This window comes from Crotalus tigris, unplaced genomic scaffold (assembly GCF_016545835.1).
Source record: "Crotalus tigris isolate CLP2741 ecotype Arizona unplaced genomic scaffold, ASM1654583v1 scf7180000021368.232200, whole genome shotgun sequence".
NCBI classification, from domain to species: Eukaryota; Metazoa; Chordata; class Lepidosauria; order Squamata; family Viperidae; genus Crotalus; species Crotalus tigris.
Window position 1 is genome coordinate 128381 of NW_024098476.1, and position 26387 is coordinate 154767.

The 26387-nt window shown below is 41.2% G+C and overlaps 1 protein-coding gene across 5 annotated transcripts in view; it reads right to left on the minus strand.

Annotated features, from left to right (window-relative positions):
- CUNH20orf85 (chromosome unknown C20orf85 homolog) overlaps window positions 1-26387 on the minus strand; it is a 54271-nt gene that overhangs the window by 7844 nt on the left and 20040 nt on the right. For 2 of the 5 annotated variants that reach the window (XM_039318469.1, XM_039318473.1), the window contains one exon: window positions 18612-19015. The exons of 1 other annotated variant lie outside the window; for it this stretch is intronic. In XM_039318469.1, the coding sequence (XP_039174403.1) occupies window positions 18860-19015 (156 nt within the window). In that variant the 3' untranslated portion in view covers window positions 18612-18859. Of the gene's footprint in view, window position 1; window positions 714-18611; window positions 19016-26387 lie in introns of those variants that run through there. 2 more of the 5 variants (XM_039318471.1, XM_039318472.1) reach the window with 2 other exon arrangements.

Here is a 26387-nt window from a genome sequence, read left to right on the forward strand (position 1 = left end):
CCAAAAATACTGCTTTCTAATTGTGGTAGTTTGCAACATGTTCTTGACAGATGTCGGAGTTATTATCGAAACATTTATTGCTTATTGAATATTTTACAGATTGAGGAAAAAGGAAGTCACTTTTTTTTAATGTCTAGACTGTTGATGATGGGGGGGGGCAGGTAACTAAAACAAAGTGAAGAATTTGGATCTCCTTTCAGACATGGCACAGAGAACTGTCTTTCAGAAGAACGTTCACTTGTCACGTTTGAGGAGAACAAAGTAGGCCGTTGAGAAGGAGAAGTTGGCTTCAAAGACTCTACAATCGTCAGTTTGGCTTTGTACAACAGCTTAGTTTCTTTTCTACTGAGGTTTTTCATTTAGTAAGAAAAATAGTTTTATCTAGGAATGAGTAGAAGTCCTGAATTTTATCTTTCCAAAAAGTGGGACGCCTCATTGGGGTATATTTTGGACAATTCCTTGCAGGTGGCTGTCTCAGCATCTTAGATGCTATAGTTGGATGGCTATAGCATACTTCTGCTTTGTCTCATGAAGACATCTTCAAGTGCAAAAATCCATTCCTTGAAAAGCAGTCACTTTTTCTTTGGTTTTTGTTCATCCTCTGAAGAATTCAAGGGTGTATGCAGCTTTCTGACTGCCGCTGGGCCCAATGAAGTTATTTTCAAATGTGGATTTTGAAGGATGTCATCATTGCTGCAGTAAAATACACAACACTGAAAAATAGCAAAATATTTATTTTAGAAGATCAGGCTCCCACCTTAGACAAATACATATTTAAGAAGGAAGGGAAAAGGAAAAGCAAGGAATTAATATGAACATCTGAAGTTAGGGACATGCTCACGACGTATATTTACTGCTTTCTGCCCGCATATGACCATTTTAAATGTGCAAACTGATCTTAAAACTATATTGTAACACTTGTAACTGTCATTTATTGTCACAACACAAATTATGTCTAAATTCTCAAGTGTTTTTTTTATGAAGTAGTATTCTCTTTTTAAGCTGTTATTTTGTGTTATGTTTGTTATTACCTAAGCTCCTGAGAAGCAGCTGTCAAAAGTTTGGGCATTCATTCTATTGCAGCACCTTGTTCTTCTAAGAAGCCATTGATCTTCAGAATATTGTTATTGTTGGACTTTTTTATTTGGACAAGAGGTGTGGACCTGCCATAATGCTGGAAGTACATCTACTGTTTGAACTTTATGTGCTTTGTCAGTACAACAGCAACTTCTGTCACTTAACAGCCTGAGACACACTCAGGGAAGAAAACCTAACATGGTCTTCTCCCACCTCAGACCTTTGCCACCATTAACATCCTGACCAGGCATTGTTTAATCAAGGGGTCCTCAACCCCCGGTCCATGACACGCTAGAAAATGGGCTACGCAAACAAACAAAGCCCCATCCGCAGGATGTGGATAGCATGTGAAACCACACCCTCTCCAGTCTGTGGAAAAACCTCTGTCCATGGAACCGGTCCCTGGTGCCCAAAAGGTTGGACGCTATTGGTTTAATCAGCTGCCTTCAAGATTTTTTGAAGGGGGGGTTCCTCCTGAGACTGACACATTGTATAGTGTCCCTTTATAGGTGGACACTTCATGGTGGGTTGTTATGAAGTGGAGGAGCAGGGAATGAAGGTCGGGAAGGCAACTGATGAGTTCTTGACCCCGATGCCACATTATCATCCCTGGATCGGTCTCACTGATTGACAGGTATTTTATTCCCCCCTTCTCAGTTTTACTGCTGAAATTATCAGAGCGAATTTTATGGCAAGGGCCTTTGAACTCCCTTTCGATAATGGTTTGCAGAATCTATTGCTTGTTTTAGCAGATGGTGTGAAACCAAACTGTGTCATACACTCGGTGGTTTGTTCAACATGGTGAGAACACAAGAACTGTGTATCTAAACCTAGGTTCAGTGTGATGTGTGAACCAGATCTTTGGATTCTTTGGGGGACTGGACAAGTCAAATCCGTGCTCCACCTCCAGCCACTCCTCATCTGTTACTCATTTCCTCTAAATAATTTCATTCAAACTAAACTTGCTAAGACTAAAAAAGGTGAGTGGAAGAAAGCAACATGTGAATAAAACAGGTGTCTATATTTCAGACATTTTTTGACATTGTCCACTTTTCCCCTTGCCTCATCTGTATTCAGAGTCCCCCTGTGCGGGACATGGGCAGTTTCCAAATTTGATAATAAATACATAAATACATTTCAACCAAAGACACAGTCTACAAGAGCTATGTACTCTAAGCAGCCTACAAAAGCTGCATTAACAATATTACCAGATGCATCATCAAGGCATACTGGATCCCTGACATACCAGCGATGATCCCAGATTCATTAGGACATCACCAGAAGTATATTGGGTACGTTTAATTGTATTGAAGCTTAGTCAACCTCTCCATGGCATCAAAATAGAGCACTGTTATCATTGGAAAATAACCTGTGCCTATTGTTCTTTCATGTTGTGTTGTAGAATAATTTAGGACTACCTTAGCTCCTACTCAATGCTTGGGATAAAAATAAGTCAATACAGCATGGAGAAGTCAGCAACTGTTCTTTGAGCGATCAGCCACATTACTCCTCAAAGCTATCCTATTGTTCCCTTCTGAAGATAGTATTGGAAGCAAATAAGGAAAAAAAGAGGAGCCGCCTCGCCCCAATGGGATTGACCCATCACACTCACTTCAGCAAAAGAGGCCAACTTTGGATCCAGAATTTTGGCTGATGGAGTCTAGGAGAAGAGCCTTTTAAGTTGTGGCCCCAGCCCTCTGGAATATTTTCCTGTTGGAAGTGAGATCAGCCCCACACTTTTGGCCTTCTGAAAAGGCCTTAAATCCTGGCTCTGCCAGCTGATCTGGGGCTCTGATAGGTGCGCTCAATGCTGGGGGTGGCTGGCGGAGTAGAGAGAGGTTCCCCACATCTATTTTGCTTGTCCTCTTGGTTTTTTTAAGTCTTTATTTAATCTTTCTTAATTTTTAATTGTTTTTATGATCTTTTTGCTACGCCGTTACAATGAATCACTGTTACAGTGAAAGGGGTGATATATAAATTTAATAAACAAAAATAAAGTAAAAAGTGGAAGAAATGGAAAAAAGAAAGAAAGAAAGAAAGAAAGAAAGAAGAAAGGGAAACAGAAAGAAAGAAAGAAAGAAAGAAAGAAAGAAAGAAAGAAAGAAAGAAAAAGAATTCTTTGTACATCCCAGAACTTTGATGAAAAATCAGACTTTTCTGCAAATAGCTTTCCAGTAAGGTAAGGTAGGAAGTACAGAAGAAGCAGTAGTAAAATGGTGACAAATGAAAGATGATACCTCAAAAATCAGCAATGTTTTTTCCTCCCAAGCATTATTGTGTACCCTTACATAACTGAAATCTTGTGAACTGATAGGTCTTTTTGCACAATAGAGAAATCTCATAATTTCTAGGTTCTGGTGACCCACTCATAGCATTTACAGATGTATACTTTTGTCCGTTTGCTACAGTGTTCTCTCTCTCATGCCCCTTTATATTTTCTGTAGGACCATCCCAAGGCGAGTAATGCCTAGTTATACTTTTGGGGGCTTCTTTTCGCAGCTTCTGATTAGCATTTCATGTCTACTTCAGAAGGATGGAGGGAGAGCAAGAGAAGGAACTTTATGTTTGAATTCCAGGTTGCATTGAGTTAATTTGTAAGTAATAAACAGGATAAATAAATCAGATGTGTGTTGATTCAGGTGCTTGAGATGATGGACTGAACTGGAGAGCATTTAAAGAACTGGCACAGCGACCTTGAGCAAGATGCAATTTCAAAATTGACTGAAATGTGCTGAGGGCACAAAACAGAATCACAAGGTTGGGTTGGAAAGAAGGAGGCTCTGGAAAAGAGCGAACATCCTGAAATAATTTGACTATATTGGAATGAGGATCTGGTGAGTGATTTATATGGGCTATAACAGTGAAACCAAATGAGGTAACAAGGCTAGAGAGACAGAGCTACAAAAGTCATTGGAGAAGTATATGGGACGTAGATCATGCTGCCACCAAGAATTGTAGTTAACTGTATGAAACAGAATAAGGTGAATCAACCTTGACCCGATGCAAATTGTCAGTTCAATTTCAAAGCGTGGATTACATTCATATCATCAATTCAATTTAGGTCACTTCCTTTCAAATCCAATTGTTGCATTTATTTGGATCAAATGTTCTATGGAGATTCTCAGTCATTCAGGTCATGGCTGTTCCAAAGGTGATTTTTTCAAAAAGCAGTTCTAACCAGAACTGAAGAAGCTTCTTGGATGAGAAGTGAAAAGTCTTCAAGGAAAAACAAAGTCTAGTTGCCTTTTGAAAAAGCACCTTTGGGACACTTGGATCAAATAGTTTGAATGAGACTAATTCAGTTGAAATCAACACAAACTTGAAAACCTGCTTAGGTGTGTCTAGATCAGGGGTAGGCAACCTTGGCTCTTTTATGACTCGTGGACTTCAACTCCCAGAATTCCTGAGCTAGCCATGCTGAGGGAAAAGGGAGAGGTTTCCAAGCTGAGCCATGCTGGCTCAGGAATTCTGGGAGTTGAAGTCTACGAGGCATAAAAGAGCCAAGGTTGCCTACCCCTGGTCTAGATGGATTCAGGGATTTCAATTTGAATCAGGGATTTCATTGAGAAATATATAATTTGATATGGAGAGTTAATCTAATGGGCTCTAAAGCTGAATGTTTGAATCACATATTAGCACCTGCTAGGGAATGATACTAGGGTATGTTAAAAAATATCAAGATGGGAGTGCACATAAAAATACATTGCTGATCTGTGCTGGAAAAATTCCTGTTCCAAGCAATGAAGAAAGCAGCTCCATATTTGACTAAGGACAAATCTATTTTTTTCCCTTTTTCTTTTTGTCTTTCTTTTTCAATCGTAGTCGACTTACAACTACAATTGAGCCCACATTTTTGGTTGCTAAGTTGCTGAGTTTTGCTCCATTTTATGACTTTTCTTTCCACAGTTGTTAAGTGAATCACTGCAACTGTGGCGAGTTCATACAACGGCTGTTAAGTGAATCTGGTTTCCCCATTGACTTTGCTTGTCAGAAGGTTGCAAAAGGGGATTGCACGACCTTGGGATACAGCAACGGTCATAAGTATGAACCAGTTACCATGTGGATGGTGCAATGGTTGTAGGTGTAAAAAACTCTCATACATCAGTGCCATGTTTTAGTGCCATTTTAGGTAGAAATTGAATCCACCCTCCTTTTGTACTTTGTGATCAGGATCTTAATCAACCAGTGGCTTCTGCCTTTGTCTTTGTAAAGTGGTCTTGTGATAGATTCCCTTCCACAAGTGAACCACAAAGGACTCTGGACATTGTCACAAAGGTGCTTTTTCACTGTTGAAATAAATGGTTCATCATGGTTCAGTCCAAGCCGGGGATAAACAACATGGCGACTGCTTTAGAAAGAAGGTTGCAGTTTGTTGAAGAGGAGAGCCAGACAGAAAGATGGCTCTGACAGGAAAGAGAGAAAAAAGGGGCTAAGCACATGTAGGAGGTGGGTTTTTATACCCGCTGGAGCCTTTTGTTTGGAGTTGTTCCTGTGGCATGAACTTTGACCTGAGTCTGAGTATGCCCTTTGGTATCTCTGTGTTAATCCTATTATGTCCTGTCTTAGAGTTTGGATGGGGGTATGTAGATTTTAGGAGTCTTTGTCTTCCCAAGCTGGATGGTTTACATCTGCATTTGTACAGAGCTAGTTTCTGCTTGGGGGAGGGAGACCTGGGACTATTAAGAAAACTGGGCATGCTTTTCTGCCTCTTTAAGATCCTTTGAGGAAATATATTTTTCTGCCCTTCTAATATTTCCTTCTCCGGGGGGCTGACTTCCCACACCACCTTTGGACTTCCTTGGTTTTTCAAAAATTGGAAAACTTTTCGCTTCTCATTCAAGAAGCTTCTTCAGTTCTGAAGCTCTTGGATGAGAAGCGAAACGTTTCCAAGGGGAAAAAAAACCCAAGAAAGTCTAATTGCCTTTTGGAAAAGCACTTTTGGGACAACCATGACCTGGATGATTGAGAATCTCCATGGAGACTCCGGACATTGTTTCAGATTGTTCTGCTGCAACAAACATTCACGAGCTTAGTTGGTTTTCTTGCCTCCTGGTCTCATTTATCTTATCTGTAAAATGAGCTTCGGCTGGAAAGAGACGTGCTGACAATAATAATTTTGCTGTTGCAGAGCTGAGGCACTTCTTTGCCTTCTGCTTTCCAAAGTGCAACAGTACCAAAGCAGATTTACTGCTTTTTATTATCCTGGGAGAAGCAGATAAATAATTAAACATTTGGGAAAACCAGCCTGGATTAATTCTAGCAATGCCTGCTTTTCTCTGACAAGTCAAAAATAGCCCCCAGGTTTTTCTTTCACTTTCGTTTTCATAGAGACAACCCCCAGTTGTACAATATTGGGATTGGGAGATAGATGAGGCCAGTTCTGAGTCTGAAAGGTAATGTTTCCAAGCAGTTGGGAGATGAAATTAGCTACTAGAGATTTAATTAAAGATAACAAGTTGCTCTTCTTCTCCTACAAATCTGAGCATTGCAAGACTCCTTGGGTATAGGCAAGGATCAGGCAAGGGCTGAGCAGGAGGAATTGAGCTGTTTTGTGCACGATGTACAGGTAGTCCTCAACTTACAACAGTTCACTTAGTGACCATTCAGAAGCTGCAACAGCATTGAAAAAAGTGACTTATGACTGTTTTTCACACTTACAACTGTTGCAGTAACCCCCATGGTCACGTGATTAAAATATAGAGGCTTGGCAACTGACTCATATTTATGACAATTTCAGTGTTCATTTTTTGCAACCTTCTGACGAGCACAGTCAATGGGGGAAGCCAGATTCACTTAACAACCGTGCTACAAACTTAACGATGGCAGGGATTCACTTAACAAGAAAGGTCATAAAATGGGGCAAAACTCACTTAACAACTGCAGTGATTCATAGAATAACAGAAGAGAATAACAGAATAACGGAGTTGGAAGGGATCTTGGAGGTCTTCTAGTCCAACCCCGTGCTCAGGCAGGAAACCCTATACCATTTCAGACAATCTCTTTTTTAAAACTTCCAGTGTTGGAGCACCCACAACTTCTGGAGGCAGGCTGTTCCACTGATTAATTGTTCTAATTGTCAGGAAAATTCTCCTTATTTCTAAGCTGGTTCTCTCCTTGATTAGTTTCCACCCATTACTTCGTGCTTTGGAGGATAGCCTGACTCCCTCTTCTTTGTGGCAACCCCTAAGATATTGGAATATTGCTATGGTGTCACCCCTCATCCTTCTTTTCATTAAACTAGACCAAGGGTCTTCAAACTTGGCTTTTTTAATGACTTGTGGACTTCAACTCCCAGAATTCCTCAGCCAGCATGTCTGGCTGAGGAATTCTGGGAGCTGAAGTCCACAAGTCATAAAAGAGCCAAGTTTGAAGACCCCTGAGCTAGACATACCCAATTCCAGCAACCGTTCTTTATATTACTTGACAACTGTGGCAAGAAAGATCATAAAATGGGGCAAAATTCACGTAAGAATGTCTCGCCTAGCAACAGAAATTTTGAGCTCAGTTGTGGTCATACGTTGAGGACTACCTGTAGTTTGGTTCTGGTGTCTTCCAAATTCAATCTTAAGCTGAGTTCCTCTGTGAGAGCCAGTCCTAGTTGCACTGATATTAGCCTGGTTCTGTTGCCACCTTTGTCACCGAACACTTAACTAAATGCCCCTCCCAATTTTATTCCTTATTCCCATGCACAGTTAATGTCCTTATCATTAAGCTGAGAAATGTTAACCTTGTCACAGTTAGTGACTGGAAGCAGAAAAGTCCATTTAATTCCCAGGGGAATGAATTCTAATTTTCTGCCTGTCAGACAGTGACATTTTACATATTTTCCTCCAACCTCCCCCACCACCACTTCCCACTTTGCTTAGTGCTAAATTTAAATGTGTGTCATACGAAAGGACCCTTTCTTTTGCTCAGAAGCCCCAGGGGGTTTGGCGGAGAGCCAGGAGAGATTTGCCATTGACCAATGGCTGCTGCTGAAACGGACTTTTATTTGCTGAAGAGGTGCGAAGAGAAAGGTAAGGATGCAAAGCGCCACTAGAAGGTCACAGCAGAGATCACATTAGTGTTTCATGTCAAAAGAGATTTGCCCACCCCTTTCTCAACCCCCCTCTCCTCCCGTGCCCTCTTAAAAAAAACAGAAGGAAAAGAAAAAAGTAAGCAAACTGGAGGCTAAAAATAAATAAATTCGGAGAAACAAATTATGTTAATCAAACAGACTGGCCTTCCGATATTTGTCATTTCGGATGTGGCAATTTCTACTTGATTCGCCTTTGGAATATATAAATGGAATTTCTGCGCCTGCAGAAATCTGTATAGAAAGCACGTCTCGTCAGCAAACTAGGAGCGGATGGTCTCCAAGCTGACAAATGCGAGAGGCAGATGTAGCTGGCAAGAGGTCTTGGTGCTCTGATTTGGAATGGATTCGGTGCTGGGTCTCCTGGTTGCACAGGGGTGATGAAGTCCTCACGAAGAGAGGTGAGAAGTTTAAAGGACCAAAGGCAATATATGAAACTGTGTACGGGCATGGCATAAACTCAACAGGTTTGAACAAGAAACAACTAGAAACCTATGGAGAATAGAAAATCATGTTGGTGTAGGCTGGGGTAGGCAACCTTGGCTCTTTTATGACTCATGGACTTCAACTCCCAGAATTCCTGAGCCAGCCATGCTGGCTCAGGAATTCTGGGAGTTGAAGTCCATGAGTCATAAAAGAGCCAGGGTTGCCTACCCCTGGTGTAGGCCACGCTGTTCCACTGGTTACTTCTTCTTACTGTCAGCAAATTTCTTCTTAGTTCTAGGTTGCTTCTCTCCTTGATTAACAGAATAATAGAGTTGGACGGGACCTTGCAGCTCTTCTAGTCCAATCCCTTGCTCCAGAAGGAGATCCTATATATTAGCATTCTGGACAAATGGCTATCCAATCTCTTCTTAAATATTTCCAGTGATCACTGGTTGAGTCCATGGTCGACAGCACACTATGTGATTTGGTTGGCTTTACCTCTGAAGGTTGCATGACTACAAAGCGGTAAGGTCTGTTCACCCTTTCCTTATAGTTCAGTGTTTCTCAACCTTGACAATTTTGAGGCATGTGGACTTCAACTCCCAGAATTCCACAGCCAGCATTGCTGGGAGTTGAAGTCCACATGCCTTAAAATTGTCAAGGTTGAGAAACACTGTTATAGTTGCTTCAGTGGCTGGTTTCCCACATCCTGTTTAACAAGCCGAATTCAACTGTGTTTTGACCCCAAGCAATCTGAAAGAGGCTGGCATCCCAGTCTTCACCCAGTGCATATTTCTATTATAAATAGAAATTCTATTATAAATAGTCCTCAGGTTCATCTCCGTGGCTTCCTAGATGGGAGAACAAAGGGGCAACAAGGGGAGAGGTCTTCTCTGGAGAAATTTCCTGACAGTGAGAACAATTAACCAGTGGTATGGCTTGCCTCCAGAAGTTTTGGGTGCTCCATCACTGGAGTTTTCAGGAAGAGATTAGATGGCCATTGGTCTGGAATGGCATAGGGTCTCCTGCTTGAGCAGGGAATTGGACTAGAAGACCTCCAAGGTCCCTTCCAACTCTGTTATTGTGTTAAGTTTTAGTTATCCTTCCTTTCTTTTTTTCTCCTCTGGTGCCTTTAATTTCTTTGGTTTACTCCTTCTCTGCACTTGGCATAATGTCACTTGCCCTCAAAAGGAATAGTAGGATGGGCGTGTGTGGAGATAGGTTCGTAAGAATGAAAGAAACCATTGCATGTTCATAAAACCTTCCTCTCTCCTGCCTTCTTAGCTCAGTGGGATTTAATTGGGGGTTAGACAGCCTTAGGGTGATAGGCCTATCAATGGGACTTAGAGTCTCCACCTTGGGAGGCCACCAGTGAGTCTGGGCTACTGGGGAAGAACAGTGCAGAAAAGGTTTTTGCTTCAAAGTGCATTTCTTGAGTTTTACAAAATACCTAAGTAGTTGCTGCAACAAAGGGGAAGTTACAGGAATTCCGTCTTTGAACTAAGTGGGGACCTTATCCTCATGTTATTCTGTGAGAACATCTTCAATCTGTGTGTGTGTGTGTGTGTGTTCCCAACTATTTGCTGTTAAATGAGTTTTCACAAATCATAATGCATAAGAGAACCAAGCGTACGCGCGGACAATGAAATTCTCCCAATATTTATATATTTATTTATTTTTTAAAAAAAGTTATATAAAATAGGTAGAGTAATTTAGAGAGAGGTGCCGCTCAGGTATTTCCCCTGAACTGTATCCGAAGAGGGATGAGAGGGGAGGAGGAAGAGATGGAAGGAAGTAGGATGGGAGGAAGGGATGAGGGGAGAGAGGTGAAGAGAGGAGAGAGGGAGGAGGGAAGTAAGGAAGGAAGGTAGAGAGGGCGGATGCAGTCGGGGGGGGGGGAGATGGACGAGCGACACCTAAGGTTATGAATTTATTTCAAAGGTATTTTTTTTATAATGTATTGAAAGTATTAAATGTATTGAAAAATGAAAAATAATTTTTTTTTCCAAAAAAAAAAAAAAGTTATATAGCTGCCCTGACTCACGCAGAGGTGATTCTGGAAAGCTGACAATGTTTAAACAATCCATCACATAATAAAAACCCATAACCCCCCCACCCCCACCTTTGTAGCAGCAACAACACAACTTGGCAGATTGAATGGAAGAATCTGGAGCAGATACGACTATTCAGCTGTGGTGCAGTTCCTAACTACAGTGGCATGTCAGATCTACAGCATGGCAAATTTAATAAAGGAAGACGAAAAGCAAAAAACTGTCAGGCACCTAAGAGAAACCCTCCAAGCAAGGACATATTTTACTACTTGCTGGAGCACTACTGTATATGGCTATGCTATCTACTAAAGGACAAGGAGTGACAAGTGATGAAACACCCTTTGTGATGTTGCCATGCAAACTCCACCCCGTGTGTGCAGGATGCAAACATGAAGGGAAGGCCTTGCATTGGTTTTGTCATTTTGGTGTTGTCGTGGCTCGCTGCATTGCCTATGATGGGCAAGACAATTCCATTCCTCTGTGTGGATTTCTAGTATAGGTAGTCCTGGACTAACAGCCACAACTTCTGGGCCCAGAACTTCTAATTGTTAAGTGATGCAGTCGTTAAGTGAATTGGGCCCAATTTTATGGCCTTTCTTGCTGTGGTTGTTAAGCAAATCACACGTCATTAAGCAAATCCACTTTCTTCCATTGACTTGGCCTTTGGAAGCCCTTGGGAAGGTTGCAAATGGCAATCATGTAACCCTGGGACACTGCAATCCTCATAAATACATGCCAGTAGCCAAGCACCCAAACTTTGATCAGGCAACCATGGGGATACCACAATAGTGATAGGTCAAAGACCAGCCATAAATCACTTTTTTTTTACTGCTGGAGAACATCTCCCAATCTTCCCTGACCACAGTTTGAAGTTTTCTGCAACACAAAAGGTTCTCTTTCTTCAGAATCTATCATAGGTTTCATGGGAATGGGACATAATTTTCTGAAATCTAAACTGGATATAGACTCACATTTAGCATCAGACAATCCATTCTTTCTATTGATGATTAATAATTAAAGCCTATATATAGCAATAGCACTTAGCCTTATATACCCCTTCATAGTGCTTTATAGCCTTCTCTAAGCAGTTTACAGAGTCAGCATATTTCCCCCAACAATCTGGCTCCTCATTTTACCAACCTTAGAAGGATGGAAGGTTGAGTCAACCTTGAGCCGATTAGGATCGAACTGCTGGCAGTCGGCAGAGTTAGCCTGCAATACTGCATTCTAACCATTGCGCCACCACGGCTCTTATCGTAGCAGAATGGTTAAAATGACTTTTGCCATGATCGGAGTATTTTGTTATTATTAAAATAATACAATATCACGACCTCTTTCATTCTGGAATGCAAAATATGGAATAAAAATTGTTTTAATTTAAATCGGTATATTGCAGTTGAACTTCAGGGGGAAAAAAATCCTAGCAGTAACGGCAGCTCCATGGTGGAACGACTTACCATTGAAGCAGAGAGCTCCTCTTTGTGAGTTTAAGTAGAAGTCAAGCTCTTGTCAAGAATGCTTTACTGTTAGTCCAGCTCTGAGTAAGAGGTTAGAGACAGTGGTCCAATTCTGATCAATCAGAATAGAGCTGGAAGGAACCTTGGAAGTCTTCTAGTTCAAGGCTTTTCAACCCTTTCACCCATTGTACCACTTTTAGGATATGGCAACATCCGAGTATCACCAGGTGCCTAGCAAGGTGTCAAAAACGTGATGACCAAAACAAAGGCAAAAAGTGATAAAGTACAGGTAACCCTTGACTTACAACAGCTCGCTTAGTGACTCTTAGAAGTTACAATGGCACTGAAAAAGTGCCCCCCAAGCCACAACCGAGCAAGACACCTGCCTGCCCTCCTGGCGGCGCTCTTCCTCCTGTCTGAGGTTTTCATTGTTGTGAGCATTTCTGTTGAGGATTGGCAGCAGGGATGGGGTGGGGGGTGTTTGGTTTTTATTCCTCCCATCTGCTGGGTGGTTGCAGCAGATATTGGTCACTTCACATGACCCTGGAACACTGTGACCCTCATAAATATGAATCAATTGCCAAGCATCTGAATGTAACTCACAAGACCCTGGAGATGCTACAACATTCCAGCTGATCGGCGCTTCTTCTGGGCTCAGCAGAAGTCAGGATCAGTGCTGCTTTCTAGCTGATTGGTGCTTCTTCAGGGCTCAGCAGAAGGGCCAGGATCAGTGCCAAGCTCCAGGTGGAGCCTGGTTCTGATCCTGGTGCTTCCGCTGAGCCCTGACAGCCCTGCAGCTCCAGCCATCTCTCGCTCAGGCTTGTGCAGTGCTGCCACCGGTTCAGCTCATTCCCCTCCTCCGCTACCACTTTTCTAGGATGGTTGTGTACCACCTGCCAGGTGCCAATGTACCACAGGTGGTACCCGTACCACTGGTTGAAAAGCCCTGTTCTAATCTAACCCCCTGCACAGCAGGAGACCCTGTACCAGGGGTAGGCAACCTTGGCTCTTTTATGACTCGTGAACTTCAACTCCCAGAATTCCTGAGCCAGCAAAGTCCACGAGTCATAAAAGAACCAAGGTTGCCTACCCCTGCTCTATACCATTCCAGACAGGTGGCTATCCAGTCTCTTCTTAAAAGCCTCCAGTGATGAGGCAAGCCTTTCTACTGGTTAATTGTCCTCACTGTTAGGGAGTTTCTCTTTAATTGCAGGTTGCTTCAGTCCTTGATTAGTTTCCATCCATTGTTTCTTGTCTTGCCTTCTGATCCTTTGGTAAATAAATTGATGCCCTCTTCTTTATGGCAGCCCCCCAAAAGGCTTTTTTATGCTCTTCATAAGAGCCCCTCACTATGACCCTATGAATTTGAATTCCAATCCAGAACACTGTTCATAATAAAGAATGGGATAAATGATTGCCAGGAATTTAGCTGAATTGGGAGTTTATAACACAATAATGAATAAATAAACCAATGTATCAATCACTGAATCTATCAGTCCATACAGCAGACTTAATTGCAAGCTTGCCCACTGGCTTTTAGCATTTTTTTTTTTAAAAGTCCATTTAAAAAAAAATATTTTCCATACCTACATATTCTTACATCTGTACTATGAGTTCTAGTGCTGTTTTATTTTACATCTCATGGTAAAGCATCAAGAGAATCTTGTTATGATTAAGAAACTTAACTTGTAGCAAGAAATAAAAATATGTGCCCACAAAATTAAAGTGGAAATCTTTGTCCCAAATCCTAAATATGATCTTTAAAGGACAAGAACAAAAAATCACATGGGAATTGGTCTTGATGCTTATGCCTAAGATAATACCTCAGATTTACTTACACTGTTGTGACCTTGGCAATTGTGTGGCCTTTTAAAGCACTGGTGACATTTATGTACCCAGTTGGATTCCAATAAGGAGGTTAATTTCCATAGATTAAATGCCAGGTTTCATAGCTGGAGTGATTAAATACTTGGATGCTGCCTGTTTGCAATTCACTAGCCAGACCTTTTTATCACTAATTTGTAACTGCATTTGAAGGTGACTGTTACTGTTGTTATTCTATTAAAAAAAAAGAATATCCATAGGGAGGACCACGTTAGAGAGATCTGGTTAGTGAAGAAATGTATTTGAAAATTATTGACTTCTGAAAATGGACAAAAGGAGAGAGCAAGCAATGGACAATGGACAAAAAGTAAACATTTAAAACTGCAGAAAATCCTCCACTTCTTAAATTATTTGCAGCCCAGTCTTAAGTACCCTGTGGACCAGCTTAAAAGAATGTCCGAGTTCCTACAGACTTCTTTAAGTTCCCAGCTATAATAGGCTCTCCTTATGGTTTTAAATGTAATTATCAGCTGTGAAAGGTTTGGGTGCTGACAGCCCTTCTGGATAAACCAGGCAGGAAACCCAACTAGAGGAATGTTTTTCTATATAGTAAGATTATATTAACAGAATGTTACAAGTCTGAAAGTACAGACTTCCCACCATCATTTTTAACGGCTTGATCCATAAGGGTGAATCCTTCCTAAGTTTCTTCCTTTGCCTGTTGAGTGACTGGGGTCTCCTGCCTCTCTTGTCTGTTTCCTACGCAGAGGAAGAAACTTAGGTAGGAGTTTCCTAGATCTCTTTTCATGTCTTCCCCTTTTCCTCCGAGTTGATTCCCACATTTCATTCTTCTTCTTCTTCTTCTTGTGCCATATCCGTTATCGGACGTTGGCAATCAAGTTGGCGATCCTGTTTTTATCAGCAGCCGCACGAAAAAGTCCTGCTGAGTTTCATTACAAGTGCTTATATTTTTGAGACTAGGAGTGTCCACCCTTGGTAATTTTAAGTCATGTTGATTGGAGAATTCTGGGAGTTAAAGTCCACAAGCCTTGAAGTTCCAAGGCTAGACACTTCTGGTCTAGACTTAGTGAGATAGATATGATCAGTGCTTTTTTTGTAAAAAAAAAAAAAAAAAAAGGTGCCAGAACTCACACATGTCATACAGCCCGCCTTGCCTACCCTACAAGGTTCCATCCAAAAAAGGTGCCGGAACTCCGTTCTCGGCGTTCTATGACAAAAAAAAAAAAAAAAGCCCTGGATATGATAGATAAGTCCTTTGTGGAACTCAAAAGGTGAAAATCCTGTGGACTTCAACTCCCAGAATTCCCCAACCAGCCATGTTGGTTGGGGAATTCTGGGAGTTGAAGTCCATAAATCTTAAAGTTCCAAGGTTGGACACTCCTGGTCTAGACTCAGTGAGATCGATATCAGAGATAATCCTTTGTGGAACTCAAACAGTGAAAGTCCTTCTTTGCTTGAAACTCCCTGTCAAACTTTTGCAAGGAGAAATGTTTTAATGATCTTTGAGGTGAAATCCAATTAGTTTTGTACTGAATGCATGCATGTATATGGAAAAAATGGTGTGCAATATATTGGTAGGTTATTGCATGTGGGGGAAATCAATATTATGCAAAGCTCATATTATCACTAAAAGACACTGTTAATTATATATGTTTGGGCTCTGATTAACTGTTTGTAGTGCACGCTACTTAGCAGCAAATCTTCCTGCATTATTGTCCAAAGTCTGATGTTTTTTTTTAAAAAAATGCATGGACATGCAATATTTTTAGTCTTAACATCGTGTTTCATTGTTATATGTTATTCAAGTCAAAGACGATTCATTTCCAGATCTGAACCTGAAAAACATTATTGTGCTTGGGAAAGGCATTCAAAAACCTACATAGAAAAGCATTTTATTTGTAATTCTGTAAAACCTTATTTTTCACTTCTCTTTTTCACTTAAAGTTATTTTCCTCAATTGTAATTCCAAAAGCTTTCTTCAAGCCACATTTAACCTCAGGAATGTGGAGATAGGGCTGGTCAAAGTTTTACCACACAAATCTCTGTTGCAACCCATGAACATTGGATAAAAACGTATTACTAGTCTATCATCTTTCTAAAAGTTGAGCTCTGGAAAAGTCAGTGGTAAGTGAGCATTCTTATGCTCTCTAAGGAATTCTCCCCATGAAAAAACTCCTCTAGAGATGATCAACTCCTAGTGACTTCCTGGACACATTCTTGTAGCAATATGGAAGTGGCGCCGCTGACTTCGACTGGCTTCTTTTTCAACTTCTCAGCCTAGCCCAGTGGTTCTCAACCTTTTTAATGCCGCGACCCCAACCGGTCGTAAATCGAGGACTACCCAACCAGTCGTAAGTCGAGGACTTTCCCTGCCCGGGAGCACTGCGCATGCGTGGTGCCGCCCCCTGCGCCGGCCGAGGCATAGCTGGCAAGTGGCAGAGACGGAGCAGGCCGACCACCAGCTGGGCCACAAGCTGGCCCAGCCCAAGGGAGGTAAGGCACGTGCCGGGCCCCACGCGCACCAGCGCACCTCCTGGCCCTCTTTTACTTACATTTTTAGTAGTTGCTCAGCAGGGAGGGGTGGAAACTTCCAGACAGCTCACCTTCGCTGCAGACAACTTGCAGCACCGTTTGCAGAATGGGACTTTTGGCGGGCTCAGCAGGGCAGAGACAGCCTGGACAATTCCTATTGGCTTTGGAAAGCCAATAGAATTAGACTCTATTCAAGAGAGTCTACTCTATTGGCTTTCAAAAGCCAATAGAATAAAAGGGAGTAGCACAGCTAAGGAAAAGGGGAAAAAATGGCGGACTGCGTTGTTTGGTGACCCCCGTGAAATGGTCGTTCGACCCCAAATGGGGTCCTGACCCACAGGTTGAGAACCGCTGGCCTAGCCCATGGCTCTGGAATTTTCTTGTCCTTTTTGATTAACCTAATCTACTCAGCTTTTGAGATTGGCAAGCCCAGCCAACACTGCCGTTTATCACAATGTTTTTCATTTACCTAAGTTTAAAGGCTTAATTTCATTGACCTACTTCATATCTCTCTTGGATATCTGTTGAGTCCCATCTTAGTTATGTATGTCACCAACTGAGAATTTAGAGAACGGGCATTTAACTCTCTGTTTGCTGAATTTTGGTATACAGTATTGCATTTTAAATTCTTTACTTGTTGTTTGTGCTATACTTGATCAAGCTGCTCTTGGTTGGCCCACCTCTTTCTCACTTCTATTAACAGCTATCCATTTTCTTTCTTATTTTTCCCACGGTTCATGTGCACATTAGATGACAAAAATTAACCAATTTTACCAAATCTCAAGGGTTTGAGTAAAGCTGAATCTAATCAGGACTCAAAAGATCACCAGCAAAATTAGATGATGCCGTATTAGACACTAGAGGGGTTTATACAATTAGCCAATTCAGTTATTGCATTCATATTACCTCCTAAGCTTGCTAGGTATTAACCTTGTTTAGAATTTTGTGGCTCTCCGTGTTGTGCAAATCAGTATGGTTGTGATTCAATTTATTTAAGTGGATTAATACAAAGTCAGGTTAATAATAATAATAATAATAATAATAATAATAATAATAATAATAAAAAAAAGTTGGAAGGGACCTTGGAGGTCATTTAGTCCAACCCCCTGCTCAGGCAGGAAACTCTACACCATTTTGGACAAATGGCTGTCCAGTTGCTTCTTAAAAACATCCAGTGTTGGAGCATTCACCACTTCTGGAGGCAGGTTGTTCCACTGGTTAATTGTTCTAACTGTCAGGAAGTTTCTCCTTAGTTCTAGGTTGCTTCTCTCTTTGGTTAGTTTCCACCCATTGCTTCTTGTCTTGCCTTCAGGCGCTTTGGAAAATAGCTTGACTCCCTCTTCTTTGTGGCAGCCCCTGAGATATTGTAACACTGCTATCATGTCCCCCTCGTCCTTCTCTTCGTTAAACTAGACATACCCAATTCCAGCAACGGTTCCTTATATGTTTTAGCCTCCAGTCCCCTAATCATCTTTGTTGTATGAACACAGCCATGAACAAGAACAGAAACTACACATTTGGTGTACAAAATATAAATTGTCCCTGAAATAATTAATAAACTTGTGGTAATTGTCTGTATCTTTTTGATTCCATTGAGTAGATGCTTGGGGTTTGGTAGCCCAGATCTGATTGCATTATCCCTCTTCCCACCATCTTCTCTGTTGAAAGGTTTGTGAAGATTTATTTATTGAATAAATCATACTTGACTGAGCTCACACAACCTAGACTTAAATCACCATTTATAGATAATACTGTATACATAAACCAGCAAACCACATTACATTTTAGTGTAGAAGTAGACAACTTTTTGATGTCTGTTCTTAGCCATTTTTGCAGATGTCAAGAGAGTGTAGGATTGCTGTAAAGTGGATGGAATCATATTGCATCCATGGAAAGTCTAGGATTTGTCCTTGTTTCGGAGCAGGTGTTTATTTTTTAAATTACATTAATTTTATTTGGGTCTTATAGTACTAGTGTGGTATGTGTTCCACCTCAAAATGGCCGGAGTCATGTCAATTATACTTAAAGAGAATTTGGGGAGGGGGGGGGGTGAGCCAGGTTTGAAGGTCATGTGGCTCTCAATGAGCATCCCAAGCATTGTTTCCTTTGCTTCATTCTGCTAAAAATCTTGTGGGCCCCCAAATTGTTACGAAATAAGAGGACCGCTCCAGTTACAAAACAGTAAGGTAAAATAAGACATTGCACAGAATTGGTGTTTAATACTGCTGTTAGTAGGCTATGCTTAATGTACCATAATTAATTTTAGCCTCAAGCATTGCAAGGATAATGCACAAACAGGTTACTAATAGTAAGGTGACTCCCTAGCAAGAAATGGCTGAAAGATAATTAGGAAAGGAAGCAAAAGAAACCAAAGTCGGCCTACATACTGGTTGAAGTCAGTCGGTTGGTTCATTTGGCCATTTCAAGTCCTTGTAAAAGGCACCTTTGCAGCTTCTGATCTGATAATAACGCTCAAGTTCTAAGCCTGGAACTGAAGACCTCCAGCCGATAAACCCTTGGGTTGTTTGTGGAACAGGTGGAGATGGAACAATCTGGAAGTGGGGACCACTTGTTTTATTGATTGATTTAGGCTCTTGCATCCTCTTTTTCTATAATCAATCCAATTAGCTAACTACCCAAACATAACCCAAAGATGCTTTCTCACGAGGCAACTGGACGTTTCGCTTCTCATCCAAGAAGTTTCTTCAGCTCTGAAGATGAAGAAAATTCTTGGACGAGAAGCGAAACATCTTCAAAGAAAAACAAGAGAGTCCAGTTGCCTTATGAGAAAGCATCTTTGGGATAACTATGACCTGGATGACTGAGAATCTCCATAGACATTTAGCTATACCCAAACATAAATTAAAAGGAGCAAATATAATCATTATAATGAAAAATTACCATTGAATCTGGTGTACCCATATTATGCCCTGTCACTGAAGGTGGCAAAGAAAATTACTACAGGTAGACTTATGACAGTTCATTTACTGACTGTTCGAAGTTACAATGGCACTGAAAAAAGTGACTTATGACCATTTTTGGCACTTACAACCATTGCAGCATTCCCATAGACACGTGATCAAAATTTGGATGCTGGACAACTGGTCCATATTTATGACCATTGCAATGTCCCAGGGTCATGTGATCCCCTTTTGCCACCTTCTGACAAGCCAAGTTAATGGGGAAGTGAGATTCTCTTAACAACCATGTTACTAACTTAATAACTACAGTGCTTTACTTAACAACTATGGAAAGAAAGGTCATAAAATGGGACAAAATTCACTTAACATCTCACTTAACAACAGAAAATTTGGGCTCAATTATGGTTGTATGTCAAGGACCACCTGTAATCTGCAATGTCTTGCTTAAAGAAAGAAGACTCATACCTTTTTTTTATGTATGCACCAAGTTCAAAATTATGACGGATCCCTCAAAAGGGACTTATTAGCTGGTTTCAAAGTTCCAATCTTACAATCACATGACTGCATTTTGGGCAATTGGCAATTGGCCAGCTTTGATGGCCGTTTGAGGTGCCCTGTGGTATCAGGTGCAAATAATCAGGAATATTTGTTGAGTTCAAAGCACAGAAGAGTTTATTATTGCCACTTATACACAAGAATCTACTTAAATAATGGTCAAGGCTAAATTGGCGCTAAATAACAGTCAATGGAAACCAAGAGGATTGGACTTGGATCTCATCTGGCAACGCAATGACTCTAAACTGATGACACATTTAACTCTGCCCTCCAGCTCAGCCTGCTCTTCTCCTACATGTGACCATGTGACCGTGACTTATGATGGTTTTGTTAGAAACCAGTGTTTATTTCGGATTTCCAACAAAACCCAGAGAACAAGGGTTTGCTTAACAACTGCAGTATTCGCTCAGTGACTGCCCTCTTTGCTTAACAACTGACAGAAAAAAGGTAATAAAAATGGGTCCAGTGAAATGGTGACTCACTTTATGACTATCACAACTAATGACTGTAATTGCCAGGCTCACAACACCATCATTGTTGAATGTATTTTAATTACTGAAGTTAATTACTAAACTTTTGATTATGATTATTTTATTTTGCATTTGTTCAAAACCTAAACTGAGTTAGCTTGACAGAACTGGTTGTGCCACTTGCTGGTTGAAAAGTTTTAAGTAATAAAATATTAAATGATTTAGCTCTGTAACTTTAGGAATAGAGGACCGAATCTCACCATGGGAATCAAAGATGAGAATGTTGGAATGTTAAAAATGTTGTGGGCTGTATTTTTAACCATATTGATTATGGTCAGTTTACCCAGCATTGCTCTTTGGCGTATTTATTTATTTATATATTTTTGTTTTGCTGGCATGTTAGAAATAATTGATTTTTCAATAAAGGTCTAAGTGATTTTTATAAATCTTAGTTGTCAGCATTCAAGACCACATTTAATTAAGTAGGTCAGCAGCATTTTGTCAGACCCACAAAAATATATAGCTAAAAATCCCTCTGCATGTGCTCTTGGGTCTCTGCTTGAATCTATTTCCTTTCCTCCAAAAGAAATTGAATGGTGACAGAATATATATTAGGGCTGTGTGCACCTAAAAGGTGTTAGGAAGAAGCCCTTCAAACCTCTCTGCCATTCTTTTCTTGACTTCTGCATGAACCTAGCGGAAAAAAAATGCTGCTATGTACAACGTGGCTCTTAAAACAACAGCACTTTTTCATTAGATGCACAGGAAAAAAATGCAGACCTTTTTTTCAATGACATATTCTGCGAAAGTATAAAACAGTGCCAGAAGTTCTTGCTTGATAGGCAAATGAAATCTGATTATACTTGATGGCAAAGAAATGCAGATGGGGCTGCTGAAACGAAGAAAACGGAAACATAGAAGATAAATGGACTGAAGGCAAAGAGAATGCAGGAAATCCTCGACTTAACAAACACAATTAAGACCAGACTTTCTGTTGCCAAGCAAGTCAGTTGTTAATTGAGTCATGCCCAATTTTATGATTTTTTTTTGCCATGGTTGTTAAACGAATCACTGCAGTTGTTAAGTGAATCATGCAGTTAATCCAGCTTACCCTACTGACTCTGCTTGACAGAAGCTGGCTGGGAAGATTGTAAATGGAGATCACATGACCTCGGGACACTGCAACCATCGTAAATGCACAATGGTTGCCAAGCATCTAAATTTTGACCCTATCACCATGGGGATGCTGCGATGGTTAAAAGTGAGGGGACTAATTGTAAGTCACCTTTTTTCAGTGCCACTGTAACTTCAAACAGTCGCTAAAGGAATGATCATAAGTTAAGGCAGTGATGGCGAACTTTTTAGAGCAGTGGTTCTCAACCTGTGGGTCGGGACCCCATTTTTCCCCCTTTTCTTTGGCCACACCCCTGGCACATGGTGATATATAAGTGGTTGTGGGTCACCACAACATGGGGAACTGTATTATGGGGTCGCGGCATTAGAAAGGTTGAGAACCACTGTTTTAGAGACTGAGTGCCCAAACTGCAACCCAAAACCCACTTATGCATCGTCGAGTGCCGGGTGGGTGTAGCCAATTGGGTGGGTGTAGCCTATCGGGTGGGCAAGGCTGCGGTGGTAATGGCAGACTGGGTAGGACTAAAAAGTTCAATCAATCAATTCCAACTTTGCAAGATCTTTTTTTTTCCGCGAGAAGTTGAAATTGACTGATTGAACTTTTTTTTTTTTTTTCACATGGCTATGGAGGCCTAAAGCGAAACGGTTTTATAAAACCCAGCTGAAGGTCTAGGACTGGGGTGACAGCACGCGTGCCCACAGAGAGGGCTCTGAGTGCCACCTCTGGCACCCGTGCCATAGGTTCGCCACCACTGAGTTAATGACTACCTGTAACTTGGAAGATGGTGTTGATTCTCAGTGTGGATGGAGCTCTGCAGAGAGCACTCTCCAAGGTTAACATTTGTTTCTAGTTTCACTGATTTATATTCAAAAATAAAGATATTAAAAGGGTTAATTTTGCACAGAGCTATCGTAGCTGGATTGCAAAACTTCAGCTGGCCAGTAGATCATAGAACAAAGTTAGAATTTTCTGGATCTCTTTGTCATCCTGATATATCTCTCAGATCCCATATGGGACTTTGAGTTTCCTAAGAAGGGGACATTTCCCATTTTAATAATAGGAAAATTAAGTTCTGACATTCACTGAAAGCTTGCATATAAATCTCTGCAAAAAAGAGTCAAAAATATTTGCGGCAACAATGGGATCACATTCTAAAAAGAAAGAAAAGGAGGGTTTTGGTTTACTGCCATTATCTCCAGATACAGTAAAGTTGCAATCCCAATTTCTCTATGATTGGGGAAGACTCTATTGAATAGAGATAGGGATAGAGATAGAATAGAGAACAGGGACAGAATCAAGATCATGTGAACTGCTTTACAAAGCCTTAGTAAGACCACACTTGGAATACTGCATCCAGTTTTGATCACCACGTTATAAAAAAGATGTTGAGAAAGTGCAGAAAAGAGCAACAGAGATGATCAGCGGACAGGAGGCTAAAACATACTGTATAAAGTACGGTTGCTGGAATTGGATATGTTTAGTCCACGGGTCGGCAACATTAAACACTCAAAGAGACACTTGGCCCTATTTCCCAGAGAAAAGAAAACACTGGAAGCCGCAAAAGTTGCATGCATGCACGCACGCAAGGGGGGGAGAGCTTGATTGAAAAGTTTAATTAAAAAGAAATAGAGGCTGCTGTGCATGAGTTCTCTCTCTGTGTGTGTGTGTGTGTGTCTCCCTCCCTCCCTCTCTCTCTCCCCCCCTCCCCCCCTCTCCCTCTCTCCGATCTTCTGTTCACCTGGCAAACTGGCTTCACGCTGTTCTCCGACAAGCTGACACATATTCTTATTGGGCTGGCTCTTTCCTGCCCTTGGTCTGCCAGTCCTCTTCCCCCACTCAGTGCATCCTGCTTCCTGCTGAGATGCAGCAAAGGCAGAAACCCTGCCCAATAAGCTTGTCAGCTTGTCCGAGAACAGAGTGAGGCCACTTTCTTTTTACACACACACACACACACACACACACACACACAGAGAGAGAGAGAGAGAGAGAGAGAGAGAGAGAGAGAGAGAGAGAGAGAGAGAAGTGCAGGTGCCTCTCTCTGTCTCTGTCTCTCTGCAAATGGCGGAGGAGGCTGGGAGCCACAGGAGAAGGCTCAAAGAGCCACATGTGGCTCCGGAGCCGCAGGTTGCTGACCCATGATTTAATCTAATGAAAAGAAAGGGAAGGGGTGACATGATAGCAGTGTTTCAATATTAGAAGAGCTGCCACAAAGACAATGGATGGAAACGAATCAAGGAGAGAAGCAACCTGGAACTAAGGAGAAATTTCCGGACAGTTAGAACAATTAATCAGAAGTTATGTGTGCTCCAACACTGGAAGTTTTTAAGAAGAGACTGGGCAACCATTTGTCTGATATGGTATAGGGTCTCCTGCTTGAGCAGGGGGTTGGACTAGAAGACCTCCAAGGCCCCTTCCAACTCTGTTATTCTGAATCTTCAAGATTTCCTTCTCTATAGATATCAGTTAGACAGCAGTCATATGGCACTAGGATGCTATCACAGAACACCAAAAGTAGAGAAAAAAATGCTCCAGCAGGTAAAGAGGAAATTTAATATGAAATTCCCTTTGATGCCTCCTTCTCAGGCTCTAGGACTAGCTATTCAGACTGAGAAATGTCAATACTGGGAAGAATCCATCAGGGTCTTTGGGTGGGGGTTGTGAATCTGAAAGAGAACTAAGCATACCAACGTTTTACCATGCCCCCAGTGTGGGGAGAAATGTAGGTCATGTACTGCAGCAAGCTGAATTAATTCCTGAGCAGTGGGAGAGAATTAAAAATAATAATGGCAGGGAAGGCAACGCATGTTATTCCACCCTCAATTTTATCCTGCCAATCAAATAACAAGGGAGTGCTGAATTTATCAGAATGCTCTGAAAAGGCAGCCGGACTGCTCTGTAAAACTAAGGCTGAATATCCGGTGTCAGCCTTGTTCATATTTAAATGCATAAGAACTCCTAAATATCTTTAAACTCAACATGTTCTATTCTGGCTTTCCCCATATTTGTGTTCCCATCAGTCCAGTTGTGCCTAATTTCAACTTCCCCCAGTTTGGGGAAGTTTAACACATCTAGAAACCATTGTTGTTTTATCATATGAAGAAAGAATGGATTCAGGAACAGGCAGACTGTACCCAGGTAATTCCAATGTAGGAGCTAACTATAGTAGAAAGATCCACCACAATTAAAGACAACAGTTTCACATTCTATACAATCCATTTGGCATAATCTTAAATTCCCTATCCCTCTTTCTCCTCCTTGTGAGAAGCAAAAGGATATCCTTGAGTGACCTGGAACTGTACACTTCGATCACTAGCTGGTATACATCAACTTGTTTACCAGTTATACTCGAGTGATGACTCACAATTGACCTATACAATGAACATGTAAACTCAACAGCAGCAACGGAAGTTAGTAGATGCAAGAAAAATATAATGTTCTCTTCAAATCCCAACAGATGTGACATGAAAGGCAATGGGAGCATTCCCATAATATGCTTAACTCAGTCAGTCACTAACCCAGTCAAACTTAGGTAGAAGCAGTGGTGGGATTCAAATATGTGAACAACTGGTTCTCTGTGTGTATGCTGCTTCCGGAAGTCCTGGGCAACAAAAAATTAGCTAAGGTTCTGCCAAAGTGGTGTGAACCGACTGAATCCCACCACTGGGTAGAAGATTGCCGAGAACATATTCATGAATAGTCAGAAGTTGTAAAAGCAGAAAGCAGAGCTGCTTAACTCATTCTTTGCATCAGTCTTCAATGCAAAAAGAAAATGTAATATAAACAGAGGCATAGAATCAAAATCACGTGAAGTATTAGTACCGCTTTATAAAGCCTTAGTAAGACCACACTTGGAATACTGCATCCAGTTTTGGTCATCACATTACAAAAAAGTTGTTGAGACTTTGGAAAGAGTGCAGTAAAGAGCAACAAGGATGATTAGGGAGCTGGAGGCTAAAACACATGAAGAACATTTGCAGGAATTGGGTATGGCCAGTTTAGAGAGAAGAAGGACTAGGAGTGACATGATAGCAGTATTCCAGTATCTGAGGGGCTGCCACAAAGAAGAGGGGGGTCAACTTATTTTCCAAAGCACCAGAAGGCAAGACGAGAAACAATGGATGGAAACTAATCAGGGAGAAAAGTAACCTGGAATTAAAGAGAAACTTCCGAACAGTGAGGATAATTAACCATTGGAACATCTTGCTGTCAGAAGTTGTGGGTGCTTCATCACTGGGGGCTTTTAAGAAAAGCCTGGACATCCACTTCTCTGAAATGGTATAGTGTTTCCTGCATGAGCAGGGGGGTGGACTAGAAGACCTCCAAGGACCCTTACGGCTCTATTCTAATTGAAAGTTGTAATGGTGACATGAAAGCGCTTCAACTTCCTAGCAGATTGACAAATTTTAATTAGGAAACTGCAAACATTTTAGACCAAGGATGTCCAATCTTGGCAACTTTAAGACTTGTGGACTTCTGAGCCAGCTGAGGAATTCTGGAAGTTGAAGTCCACAAGTCTTAAAGTTGCCAAGTTTGGATATCCCTGTTTTGAACTAAGCCAGATCCAAAAATGCAAGAAAATTCCTTGGCACTCTGACAAATCAGCCATTAGCAAGCAAGCTGAGATAAGCTTCATCTGCAGCCCATTGAAAAAAGGAATCAGCCAAAGGTCAAAGAAAGAGGCAAACACCCCTTTTCTCAACACATGACTATTAATTAACCACCAGCTCAATAGGAAGCAGCATCAGACAAACAGCAGCAATCAAGGAAGAAACAATACCCCATTCACGCTGGAATAAATGAAGAAACAATACTTCATTCAGAGAGCAATCAATGAAGAAACAAT